The sequence below is a fragment of the Diabrotica undecimpunctata genome, chromosome 1 (genome assembly GCF_040954645.1).
Source record: "Diabrotica undecimpunctata isolate CICGRU chromosome 1, icDiaUnde3, whole genome shotgun sequence".
In the NCBI taxonomy this organism is placed as follows: Eukaryota; Metazoa; Arthropoda; class Insecta; order Coleoptera; family Chrysomelidae; genus Diabrotica; species Diabrotica undecimpunctata.
The window spans coordinates 60979174-61006963 of NC_092803.1; the positions used below are offsets into that span (position 1 = coordinate 60979174).

Below are 27790 nucleotides of genomic sequence, written 5' to 3' on the forward strand. Positions count from 1 at the left end.
GACCTCATGAAGTACATTGTTGTATTTAGTACATATTTCTGACTAAATCATTTTCATCTATAAGAGAAAGATATCATATGCATATTTTAGGTCTAGGAAGATGGTTAGTACTATCTTCCTACCAAAGAAAGAATAGTATAAGTTGTGTGGTTATTGTTGTCATCCAGTTTCTTTGTTAAAGCCTAATTGATACTGTGGTAGAATGTTGATGTGCTCCACATACCACTCTATCCTGTTTGTATACTTAAAACTATTTTAGATTAACAAAAAAGAGAAGCTTGTTAAGGGTATAGTACACAAGGGGAAAACAAGAGGTAGTACCACTGCTGATAATTGTATTTATGAAGTCACACTTGCAGGGACTATTGTTTTATCAAAACGAATTTTTTCATATCTACTTTATCTTTTATGCAGTTTGGCAAAAAGTGTGCATTATAGTGTAGTGCAATGAATGTTGCCTTATTTTTTGTGTAATGTAAAGGTGTGCTTAAAATTTTAGGATAGATTTTTAACTCTGGGTTAATACTGGACCTGAATTTAAATTTCTCGCTCCCAGAGGACTTTCCTATCTTTTGAGTCTCTTCTCTAGTCTCTAATGATTATTTGCTGGAGTCACAAATAAATCCAAGGGCAGAACAGAAACAAAATACTGAACTGATAAATACAAAAATAAGATAACTATTATAGCTTCAATCAATTACTGGTGTGTACGTGTGTATAGTATTACCTGATTACTTGCCTCCAACGCTCCACAGGGATCTCCAGTCCAGAGAGTCCAGATCTAATCCAAAAATTTTCCCTTAAATAAATCAAACTTTATTTATTTTATAACCTAACATGGATATAATACAACATAAAATATGTCAATTAATGACATATTGACTGGATATAACCAAATAAACCATGTTATTGCTCTGGTAAGATACAGAAGAAGAAAAGCTAACTTAATTGCAATTATTTCGACTTTTCATGCTTGTCATTATTGTACGGTGTTGTCTAGCGGATATTTTAGATTTAACAATCTTATTTTATAAAATAATTAGTTAAAATGATGCAAACCGCCAATAATGTATATTATCCCGATTATTCCACTGCTCCAATGCAACGTCAAATTAATCCTTATGCCGACAATGGAGGGTAAGTATATATACTTTCTTTAAAATAGAATGTTTAACTTTTATAGATACTGGGTTTTCCAGTTTTGTTATATTTATCAAATTATTTTATTTATTACTTCTTTAAATGTCGTTTTTCTTATTATCTCAATTTCTGAACTGGGTTTGTTGTCATATTACAATTTGTGCTGTTTGATTCCAGTAATGGTTTGTTATTATTCTAAGTCCCTTTTATCTTTAGAATTTGGACTAATTTGTTTCACGTCTTATTTTGTCAAATGCTTTTTCAAAATCAACATAACAAAAATGCACATTGACATTCATATCCTTACATCTTTGAGCTATCACATTATAATGCCTCTGGTTCCTGGTCCATTTCTGAACCCAAACTGACATCATCTATTCCTTCTTCCAGTTTTTTATTTATATGATCATGTATTATTTCGAAGAATAATTTGGAGAACATAAATTATTAATGATATTGTTCTGTATTCATTACAGTCTTTAGTGTTTTAGTATTTTTAGCAATAGCACAAAAGGTAGAGATTAACCATTGTTTTGGTATATGTTCTGTTTTGTATATTGTGTTAAACAAGTCTAAACAAGACTATGTCTAAGTTTTCATCCTTTATTCATTTTAAGTTTCTACTAGCATTTGGTCTGGACCTACTGTTTTTCAATCCGATTTTAATTTCCTCTTAATATTTATAAAACCACACCGTCTTCAACTTCTACTTCCATCTGTTCAGCTCCATTGTCTTTGAAAAACTAATTGACATAGTCTATCATCTCTTATTATTTGTTAGTATTTAATACTAATTTCCCATTTGTATATTTGTCTCAGGCGGCCAAAGAGGCATTGGGGTACGAAGAAGCTGACAAAAGAAAAAATCCTGAGTGGTGGAACGAAGAAGTAGGAAAATTAATTAAAGACAAAAAAAAAGCTTATCAAACATGGCTATCCACGAAAGACTCAGAAGACCGCAGAATTTACAGCAGACTCAACAGGGAAGCAAAGAAGGAAGTCACTAAAAGAAAAAACGAAATGTGGGAAGAGAAATGCGAAGAGATGGACCGATGCTTAGGAGGAACCAAAGTGACACAAGCTTGGAAATTCATAAAAAGTATTAGAAAAGAAAGAAAAGATGAGGGAAATATAAACCTGATTCAAAATAAAAAGTGGGAAAAATATTACGAAACGCTATTAACAGAAAGTAGGCACGAATTTATGGAAAGACCTGACCATATCTCAATGACAGAAAACTCAGAGGTGCATAAGATAAACAAAGAAGAACTGAAAAAAGAATTGAAACAAATGAAAAATGGAAAAGCACCCGGGCCTGGAGACATTCCCATCGAGTTGGTGAAACATGGACCGGATGCTCTTTTGGAAAGCATAGTGAATATTTTTAATAAATGCTTAATTGAAGGCCAAACGATTCCAGACGATTGGAATTTGGCCCACATTAGCCCCATTTATAAAAAGGGAGACAGAAAAGAATGCGGAAATTATAGAGGCATTAGCGTAACTAGCTCGCTGGGAAGGTTATATGGTTGTATATTGAAAAGAAGAATAGAAGAGGAGTATAAAGAAATTGAAGAACAAAGCGGCTTCAGAGCAGGAAGATCGTGCGTGGACAACACATTTACCCTTCAACAAGTAATTGAAAAACGAACAGCTCGAAACCTCCCTACGCATCTGGTATTTATAGATCTGGAGAAGGCTTACGATACAGTTCCTTTAAAACTCTTATTTAGTGTCTTGACGAAAACGGACCTTAGTAAAACATATCTAAAAGCAATACTGAACATCTATAAATGTCCTCAAAGCACTGTAAAAACAGGAAATACTTTCTCAAGGGTATTTACAGTAACGAAAGGCTTGAGACAAGGATGTTGTCTTTCCCCCACCCTATTCAAAATATATATCCAAGAAGCACTGCACCAGTGGAGACAAAAATGTGCGGGAATGGGGCTGAAGCTTAACAACCATTATCTGACAACGCTGTTCTTTGCAGATGATCAAGTACTAATTGCAAGCTGTGAAGAAGATGCAGATTATATGCTTAGAAAGCTCAAAGATGAATACGAAAAATGGGGGATGAGTATGAATATGTCTAAAACAGAATATATGCGAATAGGCAATGAAGACGAAGACCCGGATTTGGAAATTAGACAAATGAAAAGGTGCTACGAATACAAATATTTGGGAAGTATTATCTGCAGTAAAGGAACAACGGAACGAGATATAGACTATAGAGTGCAACAAGGCAGGAAGAGTGTTCAAATTCTGAATTCGATACTTTGGTCCAACAAAGCTACTATGAGAACTAAAATGACTATCTACAAAGTAATTGTAGAGCCCATTCTTACATATGGAGCAGAATTTTGGCAAATGACAGTAAAAGGAAAGAAAAAAGTTGACACGGTTGAAATGGACTACCTAAGAAGAGCTTGCCGTATATCAAGAGTAGAACGTATACCTAATTCTGAAATTAGAAGAAAAACAGATAGAGTACATACAACTTCTGAAAGAATAGAAACTAGACAGTTAATATGGTATGGACACGTACAGAGGATGGACGACAACAGATGGCCAAAAAGAGCTATGGAATACAATCCAAGTAATAGAAGGAAACGAGGAAGACCAGCCAAGTCTTGGATACAAGGTGTTATGGAAACCATGAAAGATAGAGCCATTGATGAAGACACCTGGAGAGATAGAAAAAGATGGCGATCGAAATGCGGGAAGCGGCAGAAGCTGTAGGATCCCCGCTTATATATATATATTTGTCTCATAGATAGTCTCTTTGGTTTCTTACTCTCTCTGGTCTCTCTTCTTGATCTGTTGGTGACTTCCATGTGTGTAGTCTTTTCTTTGGCATTTTAAACAATGTATTTACTACAAGAAAATTATTGTTTTGGCAAAATTCAATAACCCTATCACCCCTTTCGTTTCTGTTTACCAGACTGTATCTGTATTATTTACCCATTTTCCAAGACTATATTTATTACTAGTAGAATTGAAACATTTTGCTGATTGAATTTCTTCCTAATTTACTTTTGTGTAAGATTTGCCTTATATATTTTCTATTATTTTAGGAGTGTAGTAGCAATAGCAGGTGAAGACTTTGTAATAATTGGTGCAGATACACGTTTGAGTGCTGGATTTTCCATTTACACTAGAGAACAAAACAAACTATTCCCGCTATCAGGCACTACAGTTTTAGGCTGTGCAGGATGTTGGTGTGATACTCTAACATTAACCAGAATCCTTAAATCTCGCATGCAGATGTACCAACAAGAGCATAACAAAACAATGTCTACAACTGCATGTGCCCAAATGTTGTCAACCATGCTCTACTACAAGAGATTCTTTCCTTATTATATATCAAACATTCTTGTTGGTTTAGATAATGAAGGAAAGGGCTGTGTTTACAGCTATGATCCAATCGGACATTGTGAAAAAGCTACTTATAGAGCAGGTGGTTCGGCTGGAGCTCTGCTCCAACCCCTTTTGGACAATCAGATTGGACAAAAGAACATGCTTAAAACATCTGGAGAACCTCTTAGTCAGGAGAAAGCTTTGGCTACACTGAAAGATGTATTTATTTCTGCTGCTGAAAGAGATATCTACACTGGAGATAGTGTACTTATAAATATTATTACTAAAGATGGAGTAAAGGAAGAGTCCTTCCAGTTGAGAAGGGATTAGAAGCAAGTGTTTTTGTTTATATTATTTTCTTATGTGTAATTCAAATATACTTTCTAAATAAACAATTTTAAGATACTTCTTTTTCATTTTATTGAAGTAGTTGGTTCAAGTAGGAACAAATTTCTTTTAAAATGTCAGTATATATGTTGCTACATGAAAATTATCAATGTTTAACTTTTCTTTGTAAAATAAGTAATTAAAGGTAAAATGGGGGTTGTTTTTTAGACATATATATTATATCAAAAAATGAGGCTATCTTACACTTAATGTTTTTAAATTGCTCCAATATACTCAAAATGTTCTATACAAGTATATTTCTGGCTTTTATTTGCAAGTTGGAAGCCCTCATCATCCAAAATTATTTCATTTGATGTATTAACTTCTGCTATCACACATTCCTACACCATCTGTAGCGATTACTCTGACTGCATCAACTCTGCTTTCTTCTGTCAAATCTTCTATAATTTAAAGGCTTAACTGTTCCACTTTATGTATATGTTAAACACTCCAACTCCAGATAATATTACATTAAGTTTGTTAAAACAAAAGATAAACCACCTGTTTAATAATCAAAAGATATAAGAAATTGGTGAGGATAATCATTTACTTTATTAAGTTAAAAACTGAATAAGGAAATTTTGAACATAACTAATTTTTTTTCCGGAGCTGTTGTTATAACTGCTCATACTGCAACCAATTAAATTATATTACATCTTCCATTCTTTACGTGCCTTACGAAGCACTATGGCAGCTCTTTTACAGTATAAATTGAAAATTTCTTGGTGTCTGCTGAGCAGGCGGGCTTAGTAAGCCGGTATCTAGCTACTCAGCTATGACTGCCTCATTCGAACTGTTTATGATGGTAAACACGGCAACGACATTCAGATAAACTACAGACAAGTTCAGCAAGTACATATTCAAATACTATGTTTATACCATCAATTGAAAATTTTAATCAACAAAAAGAAAAATAGAAGATACAAAGAGTGTTTCAAAAAATACATTGTCTTTAATGGCAACCAATTTAATTTATATTACTTCTCAATGCTATCTTCTTTAATTGCTCCTTACAAAATTAATGATTTTTAATTGATACATACCACTATGATCTTTTAAAGATCATTTGTGTACAAAGAAAAATATTCTTATATTGCAGAATAAATTAAATTATTGTTTTTATATCAAAAAGAAAATATCTGAAATTCCGAGCATACTACTCTTTTAAAGTAATTAACTGTTAAACGCGAATTTATTTCTACTTCTGAAAGTAAAGCTACCATTTTGGTATTTATTGGAGACATCAAAAATATTTTTTCACATAACATCTTGAATCCAATGATAAATTGGAAGAAAAGCCTTTAATTTTGTTAATCATCATTTAATGAAGACATGAATGTTCTAACTAGAACTGTCATTGGATTTATTAAGTTTTCTCAATTTTCTCTTCATTTTGTAAAACTAATCTTTATTAAGTACTTATCAATCAAAAGTAACAACTTAAACCATACATTACCTACTATTTCATTAGCATAAGAGAAATAAATGACTATTTTAAAAACAATGTATATATGAGTGTTAAATTGATTATTTTGTTCTATAAATGGAAATTTTTAATGAAGATTCTATAAATTGGTAAAATATATTAATATTTAATTAAATAAAAAAAGATCCAAAGATGTTTCTTCTCAATCCCTTATATCTGGTGATATATTGCTTTGAGATTGAGTTCAAACATAAATAAGTATTTCAGTAGGTATATAACTAGACTGTCTAAACATGCCTTACTTTTTTAAATTATACGGCCTTACTCAACATCCAAAAGATAATTTAATTTATTATAAGTAACTTTTAATAAAAACCCATAACTACAATTTGTTAAATCTAGTGAACTGTCCCTGCAAATGTCAACACATTGTATGAATTATAGTTTTAAAATTATTATCTATTGGATAAGATAGAGCATGGAGAAAAGTTGACAGAGACAAGGGCGAATGGAGGATTGATGAAGAAGGTTTTGGCCCATAAGGAGCTGTGATGCCACTGATAATACATTTTGAATGGCAGTCATTTTTATTTATTTACATAAAAATGATATTTCATCAAAAAATCACCTTTGAGATTGGGCATTAAGGAATATAAACAATACTGAATTTTCACTTGACTTTAAATATAAAAAGAACTAATTTCTAGGACTAAAATTTTGACAATAAAACCTAAGGAATATAGGACAAACAAATGTTTTGACTCTTTTAATTAAAAATTAAAACGTTACTGGATCACTTTCATTTAATGTCGAGATACAGGACAAACATCTATAATCTTTCACATGTTAATTCATTCCATGTCGATGATCCGATGATGGGCTGGTGTGTCGCTACCTGACTTTAGCTATAAGTCATGTAGCAACATATACATATATTAATTATATTTATTATAAAACTCGCTTAACTGACACTTTAAACCAGTAGCGTGGCGCGCTAGCTGTCTTTTACTTTATCTTTGATGCCTTGCGTTTTTTACAGCTGGCAACCCTAATTTGTGACTATTTTTTCTCAGGCACCCCTATATTATCATATTAAGTAAAAAATTAGCTTTAATTTGATAAAAAAAAAACGTGCATATAATATGTCAGGGCAGTGTATTTTATTTAAAAAATAAATGAATGATATACAAATTTTTTCAAAAATTAATTACTGTTAATTGAATTAAAAATATTTGTGGCCACTTTTTTGCTGGCAGCCTATTATCAGTTTTAAATGTGAGTGTGATTAACTATGTTATGAACATAGTGATCCTACATTGGGATCTTAGACTATAATGGGTCACATTTAATTGCCTAGGCTTGAGGATAGTTGGAAAAAGAAATATACATTTTTTACTAATGCAATTTTTTCCACTTATATGAACTGAAATAGATTTATGGTCATTATGCGATGTTTGCATTTTAGTTAAAATTCAGATGAGGTAGAACAAGTACCTGAAGACAATATATAAAATTAGCTCAATGATAAGCTTTTAAATATGAGAACAGAAAAAGTTTATTATGCTGATCGTAATTTGAGTTAATGGTATTACACAAAGGATAACTTAAGTTTAGACAATATTTAAACAAAAAAAGCATAAATATGGAATCAAGTTGTATATGTTGACAGATAGAAAAAGTTTATTATCTTGATCGTAATTTGAGTTTAGATGAGTTAATGGTATTACACAAAGGATAACTTAAGTTTAGACAATACTTATAAAACAAAAGCATAAATATGAAATCAAGATATTGACATGTTGACAGAACCAATGTTGACGATTCAGGTGGAAAAGGGCATGCTAATAAAGTGATTTTGTATCTTTTAGAAGGAATTCTTAATGTATTGCATTAAATTTACATGGACACTTTTTACAATAGCTTTAACTTAGCCACAAATTTGCTTTTCAACTTACTGCACACAAACTCTCCATAAGTGAAAAATAATCCTGCAGAAGTAAATTAAGAAAAACTTACAAGGGTACAACAATCGCCTGTTGCAGAAAAGGGGTATTAGTTGGCAAATGGAAGGATAAGAGAGACATATATAATAACAGAATGTCAAAACACCTTACAAAAAGTTACAATAAGAAAAGGTTAGCATATAATGAAACCACAGCCTATATCAGATATAATAAAAAAAATATCTGGTATTGACTTACAAGATTAGATGCTTGTCTATTATCTATAACAACGAAAAACTATAAGATGCCCAACAAAACTATTTATACATATGATGGTTATAAATGCCCAGGTACTATATAACTAGTGTTCTTAAAAAAGGATTGGTCTTTACAAATTTCATTTAGAACTCATTAGATCACTTTTAAAAATTAATAATCCTGATGCTAAACATGTTACAAAAAATCGCATAGTAACAAAACAATGGGCAAAAGGTCTAAAGGGAAAAGTTATGAGGTATCTGAAAGGATACAATTTATGAATGCAAAACCTGTCCTGATACCCCTGGATTTAGTCTAGATTGCTGTCAAATATCCCACATTTAACCTTAGTTTTGTTTTATATGCCTAAATTTTATGTTATTTTATATTTCTTGTTTTGGATTAGTTTTAAATAAAACAATGTTCCTTATTAATTTGTACAATTCATTTATGTTTATTATACTGCATAAAACTGATTTTTATCAGTATTATTTACAAAACACACCAGTGTGTCATTCTACAATGTATACAAATACTAGACCCGAATGCCACATTACTTGTATATTTGTGTACCCTTGTGCATTTAGTTTATGAATACTTTATTTGAACTTTTTGAAAAACTAATAAATGTCTATGTATCAAAAAAAGTAAGTGGCCTTTGGTGAAAATCTACACCCAATAGATTGGCAGTTAATGTGTTAATTTGTTACTCAAATAATAGTGGCCCTACTGGTCAGCAACTACAGTAAAGGAATAAGGTATATTATAATATGTTGACACCTGATAAAAAATTCAAGGAACTAACTTATTCTATATTACAACATACTTGACATGGATTTCCCAATATTTGTTTGCTCTATACCAAGAAGAGGAAAACTCATAAGCAAAAAAACAGTTAGAAATCAATGGCGGACTTGCTTCCTAACTTTCTATCAACTATTGCTTTGGTCAGTTGTTTTCAGTCAGAATAAATATTTAAATAGACAGATTCAGGTTAGTAACAATGTTATATTACAGAAATTAACTCATTCTAAAAGAAAATAAACCAATCCATTTGGGTGTGTTCAAACCACCATTTATTTTTTTATTTAAACAGTTAATATTAATTTTATTACAGTAGGGGTACACAGAGATTTTATTTCTAAAAAACAACTTAACATTTAATATTAACCCTACATATGGGTGTAAGATTGCAAGGGTTCTTACAATAAATGCAGGAATCCTAGAAGTGAACTATTATTTAGGTAGAAAAACCTTAATCAAAATTGTAATGTTATTCCCCCAGGACCGCACCTACTCTTTTTTTCCTGGGGGCAGTACTAATGGTTGTCCACGATCTTTTCCTCTGAGTTTAATTCCAATGATACGTTCAATTTTACCAATAATTGCATTGTTTGGAATACCTCGACCGGCTTCGTAATCCGTTATAACTTGTGGTTTTTCGTTAATTTTTGTGGCAAGGTCTTTTTGGCTGAGCCCCTTTGACTGACGACCCTGTTGGATCAACTTTCCTACATCCAGTGATATGGTATCATGTTTCAGTTCTTCTGTTTCCCTATCCAATTTGGCAGTATTTTTTGTTGCTACATGTTGTTTATTACTACCAGCACCCCCTAAAAGGTAACATTATGGTATAAAAATAAAAATAACATAGTCATTATCTTACATTTTAACTGCGTGTCGACAGCTACACCTTGGCGACGAGCTGCATTTATTGCTTGCTCACTTTTCATTGTGGAAGCTTTAGGTGCTCGTTTCTTTAAAACAGTTACTGTGTCCCAATCAGCCATAGTTTTTATTTAAATATTAAAAATATATATATAAATGAAGCAATGTAATGCAATATTGAAAGTTCCAGATATTATTCTTCTTCTTTTTTAGTTGTAGCTTGTGGTCTACTCTACTGTCAGTTAAATTGTTCTGTTGAAAAATCAGAAGCTACATGTGGCTTTTAACTTTCGATTAAGGCCACATAGATGTTGTTTGTGTTTGGTTTGGGTTTATGATTATGACTGTCGAAACTAAATTCATTCCCGACATGGAGAAATATATTTAAATACTTATTGATGTGCAAACATTATTTTATGACTGTATTTATTTCTAAAAATATATATTAATTCAAATATATGGCTAAATTTTTAAACCATTTATTAATTGAATTCTTTAATTATAGAGCCTCATCCAGTATTACCTACTTATGAATAAAATATTCTTGATTTTTTTATAATATTCCAAAAGTGTTAGTAGTTTCAAGTAATGCAAAAGCACAAGTAATACTTTACTAATGTTAACTATTTGAAATGAGACCATGACATTATCATGACCAAGTTTGCATAAAATAAGTACTAATATTTAGGATGGTTATTTATGTTTGAGTGTAGTATAAATAACAAGAAAATACAAGTATATCACCTTTTTTATTTTATTTATTATTAGTTAATAATAAACAGTTACATTGCTATCTTGGACAGTGCTTGGACACAGACATTTTTTCTCAGGTCATAGACCTTAAATAATACCGCTACAGTATTATAGAAGGGATCACCGTAACAGTACTATAAAAGCAAGAAATATACACACATACAATTGGTATACAAAATTTTGTATAAAAATTGTACACTGGTTGTTTACTTGCTGTTTTATGATAAAAGACTGTATTCGTTATGCGCTATATTCGGTTGCATAAGACGAAGTGTAGAGGGTACATTCTTTAATTATTTGCTTTATTCGCACGCATAAGCAAAAACCTGAATAGAAAATAGGATACAAAGGACACGAATAAACCGAATTCACGCCGAATGTATGTGTCGACGGCCCACTCCACACTTCGCTCGCATCGTTGGTTGTCTTGCTGTTTATCTAAGCTTACTTTTTGAAATTCTCGGTATTATTGAAGCATTAAGTAATTCGACAAATTTGCGTGTTTAGTGCGTATCTACTGCGAAATGGAATGGACAAATGAAAAGGTAATGATATTTTTGGATTTATACCAGACGCAGCCTTGATGACATGACAACAAGTATTGGTAAACTGCATTTAAGTTAAAATAAGTTGCAGCGACCGTCAAAACGTCCACGTCCATTTTGGTTCTGCCAAACACGCATGCCGCAAATATTTGGCATGTTTGACCCGTCGGTACAAGTGTAGAGTAGCCTATTTGTTATTCGCTGACGAATAACCAATATTTGGATGAATATAGAGAAGCATCGTGCATCATTTGTTAAACTTAAAAAGTTTCTTTGTTGTCGGGATATAAGGTTAGGACTACTCCTAAGAATGCTTCTGTGTTACATATTCACTACTCTTCTTTATGGCTTGGAAACATGGATATTAAAACAAGTGTATCTGAATAAGTTGGTGCCTTTGAATTTTGGTGTTACAGAAGAATTCTACGAATATCATGGATTCAAAGAATTTCAAACGCAGAAGTTACTATGAAAAAAAAAAAGAATAGAATAGAATATTATAGAAGAATAGGAAATAAAACTGAAATAATACTGACTATCAAAAGAAGAAAACGTGAGTACTTAGGCCATGTTATGAGTGGGCAAAGATACTCATTATTGCAGCTTATTATGCAAGGCAAAATTCGAGGAAAGCGAAATGTGGGAAGACCAAGAATATCGTGGCTTAAGAACTTGAGGGAATGATTTGAATGCAATAATGCAGAACTATTTAGAGTGGCAGTCAACAAGGTACGCATAGCCATGACGATTTCCAACCGTCGATAGAAGATGTAACTTAATTAGATGGTAGTTAATCAAACTCACCTCATCTTTACGTACATTTAAGAATAGAAGAATACAGTGATAACTGGTTGCTAGTCAAAAAGTGTCCGTAAATAGTTTTAATTCAGTTAATAGTAATTAATTTTTGAACAAAAATTTCGTTAATTTATTTTTTAAATAAAATACGCTACTCATGACTTGTATGCATGTTTTTTTATATAAAATGAAATAAAAAATATGATGATATAAGGTTTCCTGAGAAAAATATTAACAGCTGGCAACCCCAGTTTGCGACCATTTTCTCAGGACACCTGAAAAATAACGTTTGGTGAAAGTATTTAGGATTTACATTTTCCCAGATATATACGATTTTTGAAAGTTCGCCACTCACACCATTTTTTGGCCGTTTTCCCTATTTTTTTCTCAAACGCTGTCTATAACTTTTTTGACTCAGGTTTAAGTATATGCAGTGGTACATGCAATTAAAAGAAAAATCAATTGTTTTGAAAGTGGTCTATAGTAGAGGATTTTATAGCTAATTTTAAGCCAGATACGGTTTTTCAAAGTTTGCCACTTTTAACGATTTTTGTGGCTATTTTTTAAATTTCTCAATATAACTTTTTTTTCGTGTATATTTTCTTTCTATACGGGTGTTTCAAAATGGTATGTCATAAATTCAGTCACGCATTTTGCTAAATCTTTAGTGGCCATACTTCTTCTTCTTCTATCTTTTAATGTCTTTTATTTCTTCACTTTGACAATACTCTTCGAATTCTTTCGCCGCAAATGCGGTACCTCTATCAAATATTATTCGGAGTGGGTTTCCGAAATCCTTTTGTTGTCTCTTCATACATTCTACAACTTCTTTCGCCGTCGTTGATTTTGTAAGGTAAAACCATGCGAATTTTTGAAAACTCGTCGATAATCACCAGAATGTGTTTATAGTTTTTGTTAGTCGTAGCTAACGGTGCTAAATGATCAACATGAAACATCTGTAAAGGTTTATCGATTTTTAATATCGGTTGTAACCAATCCTCCTTTTTTGTTATACAGTGCTTCATTGTTTCTTTAAGGTTTGGAATGTAATATTGTCTTTCAATTAGATCTTGTGTTTTTGTTATAGCAAAATGTCCTACGCCATGTAAGATTTTAATTACTTGTTTTTCGGCATTTGTTGCATTTTTCGGAATGACTAACACTTCCTTGTTATATTCATATTTAAAAAGAATATTGTTTTTTATAAAAAAGTCCTCGTATGATTCAGTACTTTCTTTATTGCTTAAATGTGGTCATCAGCTTCTTGAGCATTTATTATTCTTTCAATAAAACCTGGTTCCTGTAATCATCTGTCTCGTTTATTACCATTCATTACTCTCGGGTATCGACTTAACGCGTCCACATAAGCCATCCTTGTTATCTTTCTGTGTTCCAGTTCTCGTTTTAAATGTGTGACTCATTCCTTTTCGGATTTACTTATGACTATCTATTATATCGTCCATATAATAAATTGCTATATTTATGACCGTCAGTTCTCTAAATATGTTAACAATAAATCTTTGAAACACCGCAGTACTATTACACAACCAAACGAACATTTCAAAAATTCGTATTGCTCATCGGGGTGACAAATCCAGTGTATTTAATGCTATCTTCCTCTATGAAAGAATGCGTTACGCGTCAGTTGTGCTAAAGTACTTTGCACCCTGTAACCGATCCTATACGTCTTCTATTAAAGGTAACGGAAATCTATATTTAATTGTATTCCGGTTAAGTTTTCGGTAATTACCACAAATTCTCATCTGTTTCTATTTCTTTTTAACAAGCAGGATTGGACTTGCAAAATCGGATGTATTAGGTCTAATTATAATTTTTTTCCATCCGTTCCTCAATTTGCTTGCATACTTCTTGCTTTTCCGGTATTGATAGCCTCTTGAGCGTTGATGTATCCGTTATTCTTCACAACTTAGAATTATTTTCATATTTATATCCATCGTCTTCGTCTTGTAAGGTTCGTAATTTTCAACTAATTCCTTTATTTCCATTATAATATTTTGATCTTTTATATGGTCCAGCTGTACCTATATCATTATTTTCTATCGTCTCGTCAATTGCAATCCTAATTACAAAATTATCTACTTCTTTTTTACATACAATTATCCCCTCTTTGGTTATTATAATCTGTGCTTGTTTCAGTATATTGTTTGCAAGAATAACTTCAACGTCCAGTGCTCATTTTGGTATCAAATGAAATAAAATATTAAAATCTTCGCCTTGAATTTCCACCATTCTGTTAAATGAAACCGAGGTTTTAACTTTAGTACATCCTAATCCATTTAAGTCTACTACGTTTTATCATTGATTATGTTTTATGTAAAATGACGCCAAAAATATCTTGTCTTACTGCACTTATGTCGTTTCCTGTATCAAACAATGCACACAGTGATATTGTTCTTATGTTACCATGCTTTTATATACTACGTCGATAACATTTACATGGCTAGAAGTTGACGCTTTCTTTTCTTTAGTATCGCATTGAGAAGAAATGTGTCCAAACTTTTGATTGGAAATCTTTTGATTTGTGTTTTTGACTTTAACAATTGAAATACTTTTCTTCCTATTTATTCCTACTCTCAGGCACTCTTCTGTCATTTTGTCTTGCTTTAGTTTGTCCACTTCTTTTTATGCGTCTCGGATTTAAACGATTTGTGTGCCGCCTGCTTTTTAATTAATTCATACAATTTAATTTTCTCTTTGAACTCATTAAAGTTTTTTGATTTTGATTTCTTCCTTGTATTTAAAGTAGTCATCTTTTATCTTCAATTTCGTCATGCTACTTATTATCGTCATCATCGTCAGTAACGTCTTCATCGACATACCTAAGCGTCTTTATCATCATTAGCGTCTTTAATATCATTCTCGTCTTTATCTTCGTTATCTTCATCGTCATCAGCGTCGGCGTCTTCATCGTCTTCTTCGTAATTCCCATCATCAAATTAGATTAGTCCAGATCCAAAACGTTACACACTACCTAGTTTATTTTTTACGTCATTTGTTTTCCTAAGATATTCTTAGGCTTCTTTATTCCACGAAAAACTTGTAAAACTACGTATGTTCTTTCTTATTTGTTGCGACACCCCTTCATCGCCGTATGCAATAATATGCAACTCCTTAACAGCTTTTAATGCCGAACTTAAATATTTTGACTAATTTTCGAAAAAAGCTAGATTATTTTTTTCTGTATAATAAAATGTATTACTGTGGACGTCGTAATTGTAGTCGTTTTTACTTCAAAATTTTATCCAAATTTACTACAATATAATAAAATTACAATGATAATAATATATGTAAAAATAAGGGAAATTAAATCATTGCGTAGGGACATTGGATAAATAACTAAATACATCCGAGGAATAAGAAGTAAAAAAATCAAGAGAGCTAAAGAGATATTAATAAACACTCTAAGACACTCACAACATGATCCAGAAAACTACACACCTCAATAATGCCTGGACACAAAACAAAAACTTTCCGTTTATTCAGGCCGCCTAAGGAGGCCTGAACTTAATTTCACTATCGAAAATGAAAATAAATCATACCCAAGCCAAAAAGAAATTCATGGGCGAAATCAACTTTCAACGCCAGCTACTCATAACACCAATGCTGAGTGGATTGAAGACACAATGAACAACTGTCAACATTTCAATAATACTCCTTTTGAAACCTTCACCACTAATGAAGTCTCAAATACTATCAAAGTGCCTCATAACTGGAAATCTCCTGGACCAGACGGAGTTCAAAACTTCTGGCTAAAGAAGTTTTGGAGTGTTCATGAGTGTTTGTCAGTACTGAATAATCTCTAATCCACAGAAAATACCATCGTTTCTTACACAGGGAACCACTTATCTAATACTGAAGGATCAAAATAACACCCAAGATCCAGCCAAGTACCGTCCAATTACTTGTCTTCCAACTTTGTGCAAACTGGTGACATCCTGTGTAGTCCGGTGTATCTACAAACACTGTGCTCTAAACAATATCATAGAGCCTTAACAGAAAGGATGCGCTTAGAGCTCCATGGGTTGCAAAGAACAACTTATTATCGACTCAGTCATTTCTAACCAGGCATACACCAAAAAGAGGAACATTTTTACTGCCTTCATTGACTACAAGAAGGCCTTTATTCAGTGCCGCATGAATGGCTTATATATATTGAAAATATATAAGTCAACTAGTGACCTTTTTGAAGCGTATAATGGCACAGTAGAAGACTAAAGTTCACCTTTAAATACCTGGTGAAACCAATATCGAAACTGAAGATATCCCAATTAACCGGAGCCTTTTCCAGGGGGAGTCCCCTTTGGTTCTGTCTAGTAATGAACCCACTACCTCAGGTACTGAACTCCACTAACTCAGAATTTGGCATCAAAAATATCAATACTGTTGTGACGAAGCTTAATCATCCTAATAATATATACCTATATATATATATATATATATATATATATATATATATATATATATATATATATATATATATATATATATTATATATATATTATATATATATATATATTATATATATATATATATATATATATATATATATATATATATATATATATATATATATATATATATATATATATATATATATATATATATATATATACCTATATATATATATTAAACTAAAAAAAAACTGTTAACTGTAAAACAAAGTTGTGAACTCTTCATATAAGAATATCAATGTTGGAAATTAAAAAAAAAATGAATGGGGGGGATAAAGTGCAATTTTTAGCATTGGAACCCAGACAAAAAAAACTGGGCACGCCCATGTACCTATGTAGGCTATATTATATATATATATATATATATATATATATATATATATATATATATATATATATATATATATATATATATATATATATATATATATATATATATATATATATATATATATATATATATATATATATATATATATATATATATATATATATAATATATTGGCCGGGTAGATAAATGAAACTGGAGTAAGAATAAATTAACTATTCATTCTTTTAACAATTTGTATATACATAGAATAGTTAATTTATTCTTACTCCAGTTTCATTTATCTACCCGGCCAATATATTGTATATATATATATATATATATATATATATATATATATATATATATATATATATATATATATATACAATATATTGGCCGGGTAGATAAATGAAACTGGAGTAAGAATAAATTAACTATTCATTCTTTTAACAATTTCGCGCTTAAAATTTGGCGAATAGCACTCTGCCTATTGTAATATCCGGTTGCGATAAGTATTGTTATTGGTCGAAGATGTTGTCGTAATTATTATCTATCTTTAGTTTGCAGTTTATATAGAAATTTGTGTCTTTTTCATACTTTTGCAAAATCAAATAAATAATTATATGTTAATAATATTATAAAATTTTTGTAGAATTGTATTAAATAAATACAGAAATGATTATTAAATGCTACCCTCCTTTATTAAACATGCGCAATGTGTTACGCTACGTTTCAAATCGATAAATCCATAACTATCTGTCTCATTCTGAAGCTGTACTTAAAACAAAGATACAAGATGTGGAAGAACTTGTAGACTTCCGTTTCCTTTAGTACTGGATGTGACGTCAACAGACCGAGACCGGCAAGCCAGTTTATTCTGAAATCTGAATCGACCATTTCCCCTTTTGTGCTGAGCCGAAGTGGGTGTGCTAACGTGGTGTACAATTTTTGATTGTATTTCCTACATTTTCTCAAGTTAGGTTTTTTGCAGTTGCGTACTGCATAATTTCAAGTAATTTATTGTGTTTTTGCTAATAAAGGTAAGTTAATTTGTAGTAATATTGCAATAATATAAAAAAAAAATCTTGTCGGCGTCAGCTTGGCTTCAGTCGGCTTCCATTTTGATTCTGATTCCAATTAACATTTACGTTATTTCTTGCTACATTTAGTTCAAATAAACATGGCAAATAGAAGATTGGGTGGCGGACCTAGCGGTGGCCTCCGGGGCAATCGTTCTTTTAATCAACCACCATTTCAAGGAGGTAGTGGTGTTAGCCCCTGGCAGGGGTCTAATAGTTCCAGTCAGGGATTGATCTCCCAAATTACTTCCAATCCCCAGCAACTTGCTCTTGCTCTCACGAGCTTACTACAACCTCAACAACAGAATCCACCATCGTTGCTTTCTTTGAATACATCTCCTGGTTATAATCGCGACAGAGATTTTGGCAGAGGCCGTGATTTCAGACGACACGAGCCTTACAGTAAGGTATGAATTTAAAACTACTTTCTATGGGACAAGATGTCTGTCCATTTTAATATATCTCCTATTAATTTGAGATGTCTTGTAAGTGTAATGTACCTGCTTATTTTCATGCCGGTACCTTACAGTTTGACTCTGATGTATTTTGATTCAAGATCCCTCTAAATGCGCGGTATTATAGCTAAAATCTTATATTTCTTTAAAGCTATAAACAAAGTTTTAGGCGTGGCTGAATACGATTTTCATGATTATTAACAGTATGAGTTTTTTTATTTTAAGTATTGATTGCTTCTACAAAACCGCAGAGATCTAATCAAATTGCATATGGCTGCCAGTAAGATCAATATTTGGAATTTAGTCTTGGTCGCCACAAATTTCATGCCGCCATTTTCTTTTATAGTTGGCAATATTTAAATATCTTTTTTAGTTTGTAAATCCAAATTTAAAGCATAATTTTAAATTTTATGTGTTTATTAAACGTATTCCATGATTTTCATTGAAACTGAAATTCCTGTTAAAATATCTATTGCTGGTATCAGTTATAGGAATATTCTGTATTCAACATTTTGTTTTATTCTGGTTCATCACTGCAGTTATGATCAAAATACCAGAGTCAAAATGCTAAGGTAACACCTTCTTCAAAACTTCTGTTACTTTTTTGAAGTTTCTCATACAAACAAAATCAGTTGCCTCAAGTGTTATTTATATATTCTGCACTTCTTGAGTCACATTCTCACCATCAGAAGTAGAATAGGCATTCATTTATTTTTAAACAATTGAGGCAACTTAAATCTCTTACATTCTGATGATACTCTACCTGATTATACTTGGAAAGGTTTATCGACCTGTTAAATTTTTGTATTTTCTTTTATTCATAGCTGACTTTATTTTTATAATTTTATACAAACATAATTTGGTGTTCTTTTTACCTAAAATTTAAGCAATCCGTAATTTTAGTCCAACACATTTAAGAAAGTTGTTTTTCTGTACTCTTACTGAGAGTATGAACATTTATAGCATAATTTTGTTTTATATACATCACCAGATCCATAAAATAAAACAATTTATTTCTTCATGTTCTGAAGTATAATCTGACTAGCTGAATGCCAGATTAGTGAATTGTGTTACACATTTTTTATTAAGAATTTTGTGTCTGGACTTAGTGTAAGAATGAAAAAAAAAATTTATACAACACATTTGAAGTTTATCTATATTTCTGATTTTATTTTAATATTAATTATTAAATATAGTGTCTTAAGCAATACTTCATAGTTGTGAATTTCTTTCACAAGTTCAATTCTTATATAAGATTATCATCCCATTTTTATAAGCATCTTGTTTAAATTTTAACTGTATATAGCCAGTGAATGTAACCACCTGTGTTACCGAATCATTTCTTTCACTTCCACTGGAGGTAGCTGGATAAGGTATGTGATTGTTAGCCTTGGTAAGTTCATCCTTTGGTTATCTGTCTAAATTATTCGATATAACTATATATATTTTTATAACTATATTCTACAGTTCCCAAATTCCACTAATGCTTCTTAGATGTAATTTTTTCTTACACATTTCAAGACACATGCACTCTTGATTTTTATTAAAGTTTTTATTTTATAATATTATGTGTTCCAATATTTTGAAATAACGTTACTATTTGACAATGTATATGATTAAGCTCCAGTTGCAGATTATTCTTAAATTATGGTTTAGTTTCTTCAGTTCTCACTGAAAACAAACTTGTAGAAAAAATATCCAAAGGAAATATCTTTCATTGGGTAAAATTTAAGTAAATAATGAGTTCCTGTGTATATTTTTAAAACACATTTTAACATTACTCTTTAGAATTTTATTACATGTTTCTTTAATAAATTATTTATGTAGCTGGATATTTTCAATTTTTATATATAAGATCTGTTCAACATGATACTTCTGTTTATAATTTTTAAGGGACAACAGTCTGTTCTGAATGTCATTATATTTTCATTTATATGTTGTGACTTCTGAATACTGCTCTGAATAATATTGTAACATGTTTTTAGAAGTTTTACTTAATGACTCTTTATTTTATGTACCATCTTCTCTCCAACCAAAATTTATCTTTATTTATTACATTTTTCAAAAAAAGTTTTCAAAGTTTGGCTTGTGCTATTTTCATTTCCAGAAAGATAAGTTTTCACATTTTAATGTCTGCAAATACATGCATTCAAATTTATAACAATAAATATATTAAAATAATTTAATGGTATTCTAGTCATGAAGCCTACTTGCTCATTTTGTATTAAAGGCCCATATTTGGCTTTCTTGATTTTTGGCTCAAATTTTAGTGTTAAAAATATTCTATTATCTGTTCTGCTAAATCTCACATCAATTAAAAATTCTACAAAATGTTACGATGTTATTCTTTGCAAAGAATTTGTATATGTATTATTTCTATGTATTTACCTTTCACCATAAAACTCATATATTTCCAAGTGTAATCGAATTTATTTTCTCATGTTTCTCTGCAGGTATATGTATTTTCTAAATTTCTATTAAAGCATGAAAGAAATTCATAAGACGAAACATTCCAGTAGCTTTCTAATTATTTTCCATTTCTCAAAATTAAGTTATGATTTTCTTTCAGTATTGTGTTCTCCTAATTGAGTGTCCATGTAAAAACAGCTACTTATGGGCTACTTTTGTATCTATCCTTAAACATTTTTTACTTGATTCATGACCATACTTTTGATTTAATAGAACCGTCAAGGAGGAGGGGGATTCAATAGAGATAGAAAGAGGAGTCAAAATCAAAAGGATCAAAAGAAGGATTCCAAAAAAGATGATGGAACTGATGATGGTAATGAAGATGGAGAAACCAAGAGAGATTGGAAAGATGAAAAAAGCAACAGTGAAACTGCTGAAACTGAGGAAGAAGCAAAGGCAAGAAAGGAAAAAGAAGAGAAGGAGGGACCTTATTATGATGTACCCATTAAATTGTTAAGCTGCTTTGTCTGCAACAAGGAAATGTGGGATGGAGAATCTATGAGGAAACATGTTAAAGGTTGGTAAAAATGTTATTATATTCTTGTTTAAAAAATATCATGGTCATTGTCCAGACTTTGACCACTAGTGATTCTTCAATTTTTTAAATTATATAATACATGAACAAAAAATATTTGTTTATTAATAATTGTAGTCAATTATTAGAAAAAATTTTTGGTAATTGCTCTTTGAAATAAGCAGATGCAAAATGTTGCCAGATTAACATGTTTTTTTATTTATACTGAAATTTTACTATTTTAAACTACACTGGAGGGCAAAAAATTTAGGTCACATTTAAATTTTGTGGTTTGAAGTAGTAATTTGTTTATGGTGGTATCGGTTTATTAGTAGGCCCCATACATATTGTCTTTCGACAAATGATTTATCATTTGTTGTTATCTGTCAGTTCAATCACATACTGTCCTTATATTTACGATGTTTAGACTTTTTATGAAATATCTGCACTCTCCAGTGGAACCTGTTTTAATTGCTAGTTTCTCAATTGTGTTATTTTTTTGTGTAAAACCTATCGGTTGTAGTGTATTGTTGATGTATGAAGTTTGTGCAGTTCAAAATGTGTTCCAGTGCTGTGAGGTGACTGGTCTAATAACCAGAAGGCAAAAATCGAATCACCACCTAAACAGACAATTGGTTTGTGGTGTCTGCAAGTTTGGCGGACTAAAAGAGTCTGTGGTTTTCTTCTAAAATCAACTTCAAGAGCTGAGAAATGTTAATGTTCATGAGCTGCTAGATTATCTTGTAGAAAGACATGTCCCACCATTACGATGCCAGCATCAAATAGCAAGATTAAATTTCCAGACTCAACTCCATTGGAATAATTTAAATGGTAGTAACCTAACGTCTTTAGATGAGTTGTGTTGCTGTCTCAATGGCTCGACAGGTTTCATCAACTATGGAAAAGACCCAGATAAAGATATGCTAAGGCTTTTATTGATGGGTGACTTCCATTTGGCAGTGAGTAGATTATTGTCTGGGCAGGAACTTCAGATGCATGGACAGAGTTGGTCTTGATACAAAATGGTTCCCTTACGGGTCACAGATATATTACAGTTTTAGATGATTATGTTCTGTCTTTCATGACTATGATGGGTGAACATGGCATTTTTCTGCAAAATAATGCTAGACCCATGCTACTATTAGTCCAGACATAATCACATCAAATATGTCTAAGATGAGTTGGGCCGAAATATCAAAAGGAATATACCTGTACAGAAGAACTGTCCAGTAGCCATGAGATTTAATCTCTTGATCTGTAATTTAATTGAAAGTATACCTTCTCACCTACAAGCTATCATTAATGTAAGAGGGGGAAATACATGCTATTAATGAAGACATTTTTCAATGTTTAATCATTGTTTATTAACAATAAGTTGACAAACACCTTGTTTTAACTGTAAACTTGTTACTTTTCCTAAACCTAAATAAAGCTCAAAACCAACATGTTGCTATTAATTCAATATTGATTATTAAAGTTTACGAAATACAGTACCAATGGTTTACAACTACAAACAGAAGTTTACCACTAAAATGTCAACAAGACATCACAATTTCAATGTGACCTAAATCCCTCCAGTTTATTTACTTTTTCTTTATTGATAATTCTAAACTACATTTTTATATAATCTTCTGTAACATATCTTTGTAAAATCTATGTGTAAAATATTTGATTTTCAAATATCTTTTATGCTATAAATAATCTTTATTTAAAAAAAAAACCTGGCCTAATGTAAATTTCAATACTGCTAAACACCAATATTTCATTTTGGCATGCATTATTTTAGCTATCTGCACAGCAGATAGTTTTATCTATGTCATTTTGGTTGGATATTAATGTTTAATAATTTTTAGGTCGTGCCCATAGGCAAATGTTGGACAGCTTGGAAGAAAGCATCCACATCACTGTTAACATTCTAAGGGAAAATATGCGTCTTCTTGAAGAGAAAAAACTTATTGAGTTAAACCGTGTACAACGTGTTACTAAGAGATTTAACAAGCCTGAGCCTGAAAGTCATTGCAACATGTGTGATCTCAAATTCTTGGGAAAAATCATTGCTCATCGCAAGTAAGTTAGTTAATAAATATCTTATGGTTCTAGTACAGATTTATAATTCAATTAATTATTATTTTTGCTCCTAACACCACCTGTTGACATATTAACAAAGTATACATTGTCTACTTCTTGTTGTGTGTTTAAAAAAATAGTTGTATTTATATGAAATTATTTTAAAATGAGAAGTGTGTAAATTTTTTAGTTCCCATGAATAGCCTGTTTTCTAGAGGGTGTCTAAGTTAACATCTCAAAAAAAAAGATATCTGATGACAGACGCTAACTTTCAGAATTGGTATATAAACAAAAAATTGTAGCACAATTACTTCAAAAAAATTTTTACCAATATTGCATGTCAAAATTATTTTTTCTTATCTTGTAAGGATGCTTTCTTTAAGTAATTTCTGTTGAAATTTTTTGTTTGGATGTGCCAATCCTGAGAATTAGTGTGCCATCACCATTTGTTACAATTTTTAATATTAACATTGTTATATTTAATTTTAGGACTGAAGGACATCAACGTTTGAAGCACTACTTGCATCCCAACTGCCGCTTGTGTAGTAAAGAATTTCCCTCTAGGATGGAATGGATTGAGCATCGTTTGACTCCTGACCATCTCAGGAAATTAAGTAAAACACTTGCTGATAAGGTTGGTGGTGCTGATGGCAATGATATTGTTGAAGTTGAAGAAGAACATAATGAGTTGGCATTGGAGCCAATTCTAGATGAGCCATTGGAAATGGAAGCTGAGAATCCAATTCTTGAAATTACTGAAAATCTCAATTTCTCTGGAATTCAGAATCTTATGCCTGCATACAAACCTAACAGGCCAATTTCAGCTAATAGTTTAAAACCATTCTCTGGTTTTGTATGTGAGCTCTGCCACAGAAGCTTTGTGGATGAAGAAGTGTCACAGGTAAGGACTCAAAAGATATCACTGTCCTCCAGATCTTTAACCTACTTTTTGTTCTAGAACCACTTGAAAACCAGGAGACATCATCTTAAATTCGTTGAAGCTCTTAAGCTTAAATTCAAGGAACAACAGAGAAAGGAGAAGGAGGCTAAGGAAGCAGAGGCTAAGGCTGAAGCAGAGAAGAATGGAGCCAATGAAGATGGTGTGTATATTAAAAATTATTTCTATATATGAATTAGGTCAGTTTTAAAAAATGGGGGAGGATTTTAATATACTGAACGTTATAAAAGACCTTATATTGATTTGTTGTCAATGATAGTAAAAAATAATGTTTTCATAGATTTATCTCAAGGACTTTCCATTTTTTTTTTGTTTCCCGTATTCCATTTATTGCTTAAATTCTTCATCTTCATAGCTAGTTTATCTGTAGTTATATTGATTTCATATTTTAATGTTAAGATGTTAATGTCAGTAGGTCCAAAATCACTTGGTTCTGTTCTAATATTTTCTGAGTTAGCCATTTTGATGTTTTTCTTAATTTATTTTGAAATAATTTTTCCAAACCATGACTGTATTGTAAAAGTCTCATGTGCCGTATTATCATATTGTTCTGTATTCAGGTCAGCTTAATTGATTAGCTCAAATGCAGTTTTTAAATATTAGGTCTTTCTATAACAGACCTAATGTAGATTGGGGGTAACTATTCTTCTTTCTAACTAACAGGTGATTTGTACAATCCAGATGAACCAACACAAGAAGAATCTGCAGAAGGAGATCCATCCATGGATGTCTCTCAGGAAGATGTTGCTGTCAAGGAAGAGACTATGGAAGCTGAAGAAATTGAGGAAGAAAAGCCACCTGTGAAAGGTGCTGCCGCCAAGGGGGCCAAAGCAGCTCCGGCTCCTGCAACACCAGCAGCTGTTAAGAATGGAGCTGGTCCAAAAAGCAAGAAGGCTCGTAAATAAATTTCTGTGTTTTAATGGAATTCCATCTATTTATCGAAGAACTCTTATTTGTTCTACATTTTAGTTTCTTACCCAATATTTTAAAATTTTGGTATAGACAGAAAAATACGAATTAGTTCGTAGTAGTAAAGATAAAACTATTTCTGGCTGAATTCTATTTTTCCATCTAGAGTGTTGGAACAAAAATTGATTTCTTCTTAACAAAATGGGTTGGGAATTAGTTTTAGGTTTCATAATCATTGATAAATTCTGTTTTCAAACTCATTTTAATCATATATTAATGTGTAAGGAAATAGCATAGAAATTTTATTTGCGTATTTTATAGTTGACACTAAATTATGTATGTATTTACTAGATCATCAAGTATGTATTTACTAGATCATCCTGTATCATGAAATAATATATTCAGATTCATTACACTTTATACCATTTGACGTAGTTTACTAGATTCTAATGGGAGGAAAACCATGTAGATTAATCACATTTCTAAACAGTTCACATAGAGATGTTAATGTAGAATTTAAATTTTGGTTTTCTTGATTTTTTTACCATGCGTTTTGACATAGAAAAACTTGTCTTGTCTCAATAAAAAATATAAATAAAACCTATTGTTTTATTTTTGTTATTGTATATCAGTTAAAAATAAAGCCCGATTCTCACTATCATGCAAGGCAAGTGCTCGGCATGGGCAAAGCATCGGCTCGGCAAGATACATTTTACATTAAATCTTATCAATTTCACGGTATTTAAGACACCGGTAGCAGATGGGCTTTGCATGCCACGTTCTTTTGAGACAATATTTGCCTAGCAAGTGCCGTGCATGTCACGACAAGTCTGAATATCTTACCTGCAACCAATCTGCAATTGTGGTTGTTTGAAATCAGTTTCATAGTGACGATAGAGAATAAAGCGTCAACAGAGACTTGCTTTTTCATTGGAGCAAAATGAAATACTTAATGACTGTGTTCGAGAATTAGAGGCTCTTTATGATTTCTCTCACAAACGATATTCTGATACTACAAAACCAGGCTGTGGAAAGAAATTGGTGAGAAATTACGAGGTAAGTATATTTATTATTAAAAATAAATGTGTTGATCTATCATCATCACTGGCTCGACAACCCTTTTTGGGTCTTGGCCTGTTCTAGGATTCTTCTCCATTCCGATCTGTTTCATGCTTTTTTTCTCCAGTTTTTTATTTTTAAGGTTGTTATATCATTTTCTATGTGTTCTAAGTATCTCAGTTTCGGTCTTCCTCTTGTTCTTTTTCCTACTGGCATCTGTTTGAATATTTTGTTTGGTATTTCGCCTTCTTCCATTCTTTCTACATGTCCTATTTTGATGAATGTTATAATATCCGGATCCTGGTATATTTTGTATAGTTCAGAGTTGTATCGTCTTCGCCATATTCCGTTTTCTTTTGTGCTGTTGTATATGTGTCATAAGATTTTTCTTTCGAAGGTGGCTAACAATGTTTCCTCTCTTTTAGTAAGTGTCCAGGTTTCTGAGCCATATGTGAGTACCGGTCTTATTAGGGTTTTATATTTTTGGCATTTTGTCTTTCTTGCGACGTTATCTGATCTTAGGTGTCAAATTGTTGATCTATAGCTACATACATTAAACAGAATTTGTAAAAAATGCACTTGTAATTTATATTTTTTCATATTGCCAAGGCACTGATCTGGATTCCGAATTAAAGAAATTGGTAAATATATCTCTAGTATTGAATGCTTCTTGCTGTGCATTACCCTCTTGTGCAGGTAGGTTTCTCAATATGTGTTCCACAGAGTCTTTCTTCCTGTACGTTACTGCTTTGCAGATAATTGTGTAGAATGCATGTGGTCAAAATAATTTTTTCCACGTAACCAGGTTGTGAATTGAGTTTTCGTAAATATATACGGAAGCGTTGTGCTAAAAAGCCAAAAGCATTTTCTACTACACGACAATGTCGATAGTTTAATATCCTTTTTTCAACATTATGCAATGTTTGAACCTGAGAAAATGGTCTCAAAAGATGGGTTTTAAGGGGAAAAGCTGAATCTCCCAAAATAACGTAGGGTGCTACAATATCTGATTCTGGTAAATTTGTATCGGTAGGAATATCCAAGGAACCATTTTCTAGTTGTCTGTCTAGAATTCGCAAAAATGCCCCCATCACTGTTTTTCCCAAAAGATCCTATGTCCACCGTTATAAATTTATAATTTGCATCTACCAATGCAAGTAAAACAATGGAAAAGGTTTTTTTATAATTAAAATAATTGGTACCACTATTCCTGGGTGCTA

At 31.5% G+C, this 27790-nt stretch overlaps 3 protein-coding genes across 4 annotated transcripts; 2 read left to right on the top strand and 1 right to left on the bottom strand.

The window, feature by feature from the left end:
- The first annotated feature begins 949 nt into the window (after window positions 1-949).
- Prosbeta6 (proteasome beta6 subunit) lies at window positions 950-4905 on the top strand. Its single transcript, XM_072543383.1, has 2 exons — window positions 950-1137; window positions 4218-4905. Exons 1-2 carry the CDS (start codon window positions 1049-1051, stop codon window positions 4828-4830), a joined length of 702 nt encoding a protein of 233 aa, XP_072399484.1. The 5' UTR covers window positions 950-1048; the 3' UTR covers window positions 4831-4905.
- A 4658-nt stretch (window positions 4906-9563) lies between these two features.
- On the bottom strand, window positions 9564-10415 carry mbf1 (multiprotein bridging factor 1). The gene is made up of 2 exons (XM_072543390.1): window positions 10181-10415; window positions 9564-10127 (listed from the first exon to the last, which is right to left on the bottom strand). Exons 1-2 carry the CDS (start codon window positions 10302-10304, stop codon window positions 9808-9810), a joined length of 444 nt encoding a protein of 147 aa, XP_072399491.1. The 5' UTR covers window positions 10305-10415; the 3' UTR covers window positions 9564-9807.
- Window positions 10416-17939: 7524 nt separating this feature from the next.
- Pep (Protein on ecdysone puffs) lies at window positions 17940-26111 on the top strand. Of its 2 annotated transcripts, none has more exons than XM_072543397.1 (7): window positions 17940-18100; window positions 18230-18546; window positions 21277-21580; window positions 23431-23644; window positions 24134-24545; window positions 24603-24744; window positions 25266-26111. In XM_072543397.1, exons 2-7 carry the CDS (start codon window positions 18241-18243, stop codon window positions 25505-25507), a joined length of 1620 nt encoding a protein of 539 aa, XP_072399498.1. In that variant the 5' UTR covers window positions 17940-18100; window positions 18230-18240; the 3' UTR covers window positions 25508-26111. The 2 variants fall into 2 exon arrangements, with proteins under 2 accessions (XP_072399498.1, XP_072399504.1); XM_072543403.1 differs by having other exon boundaries at window positions 25284-26111.
- Window positions 26112-27790: the final 1679 nt, after the last annotated feature.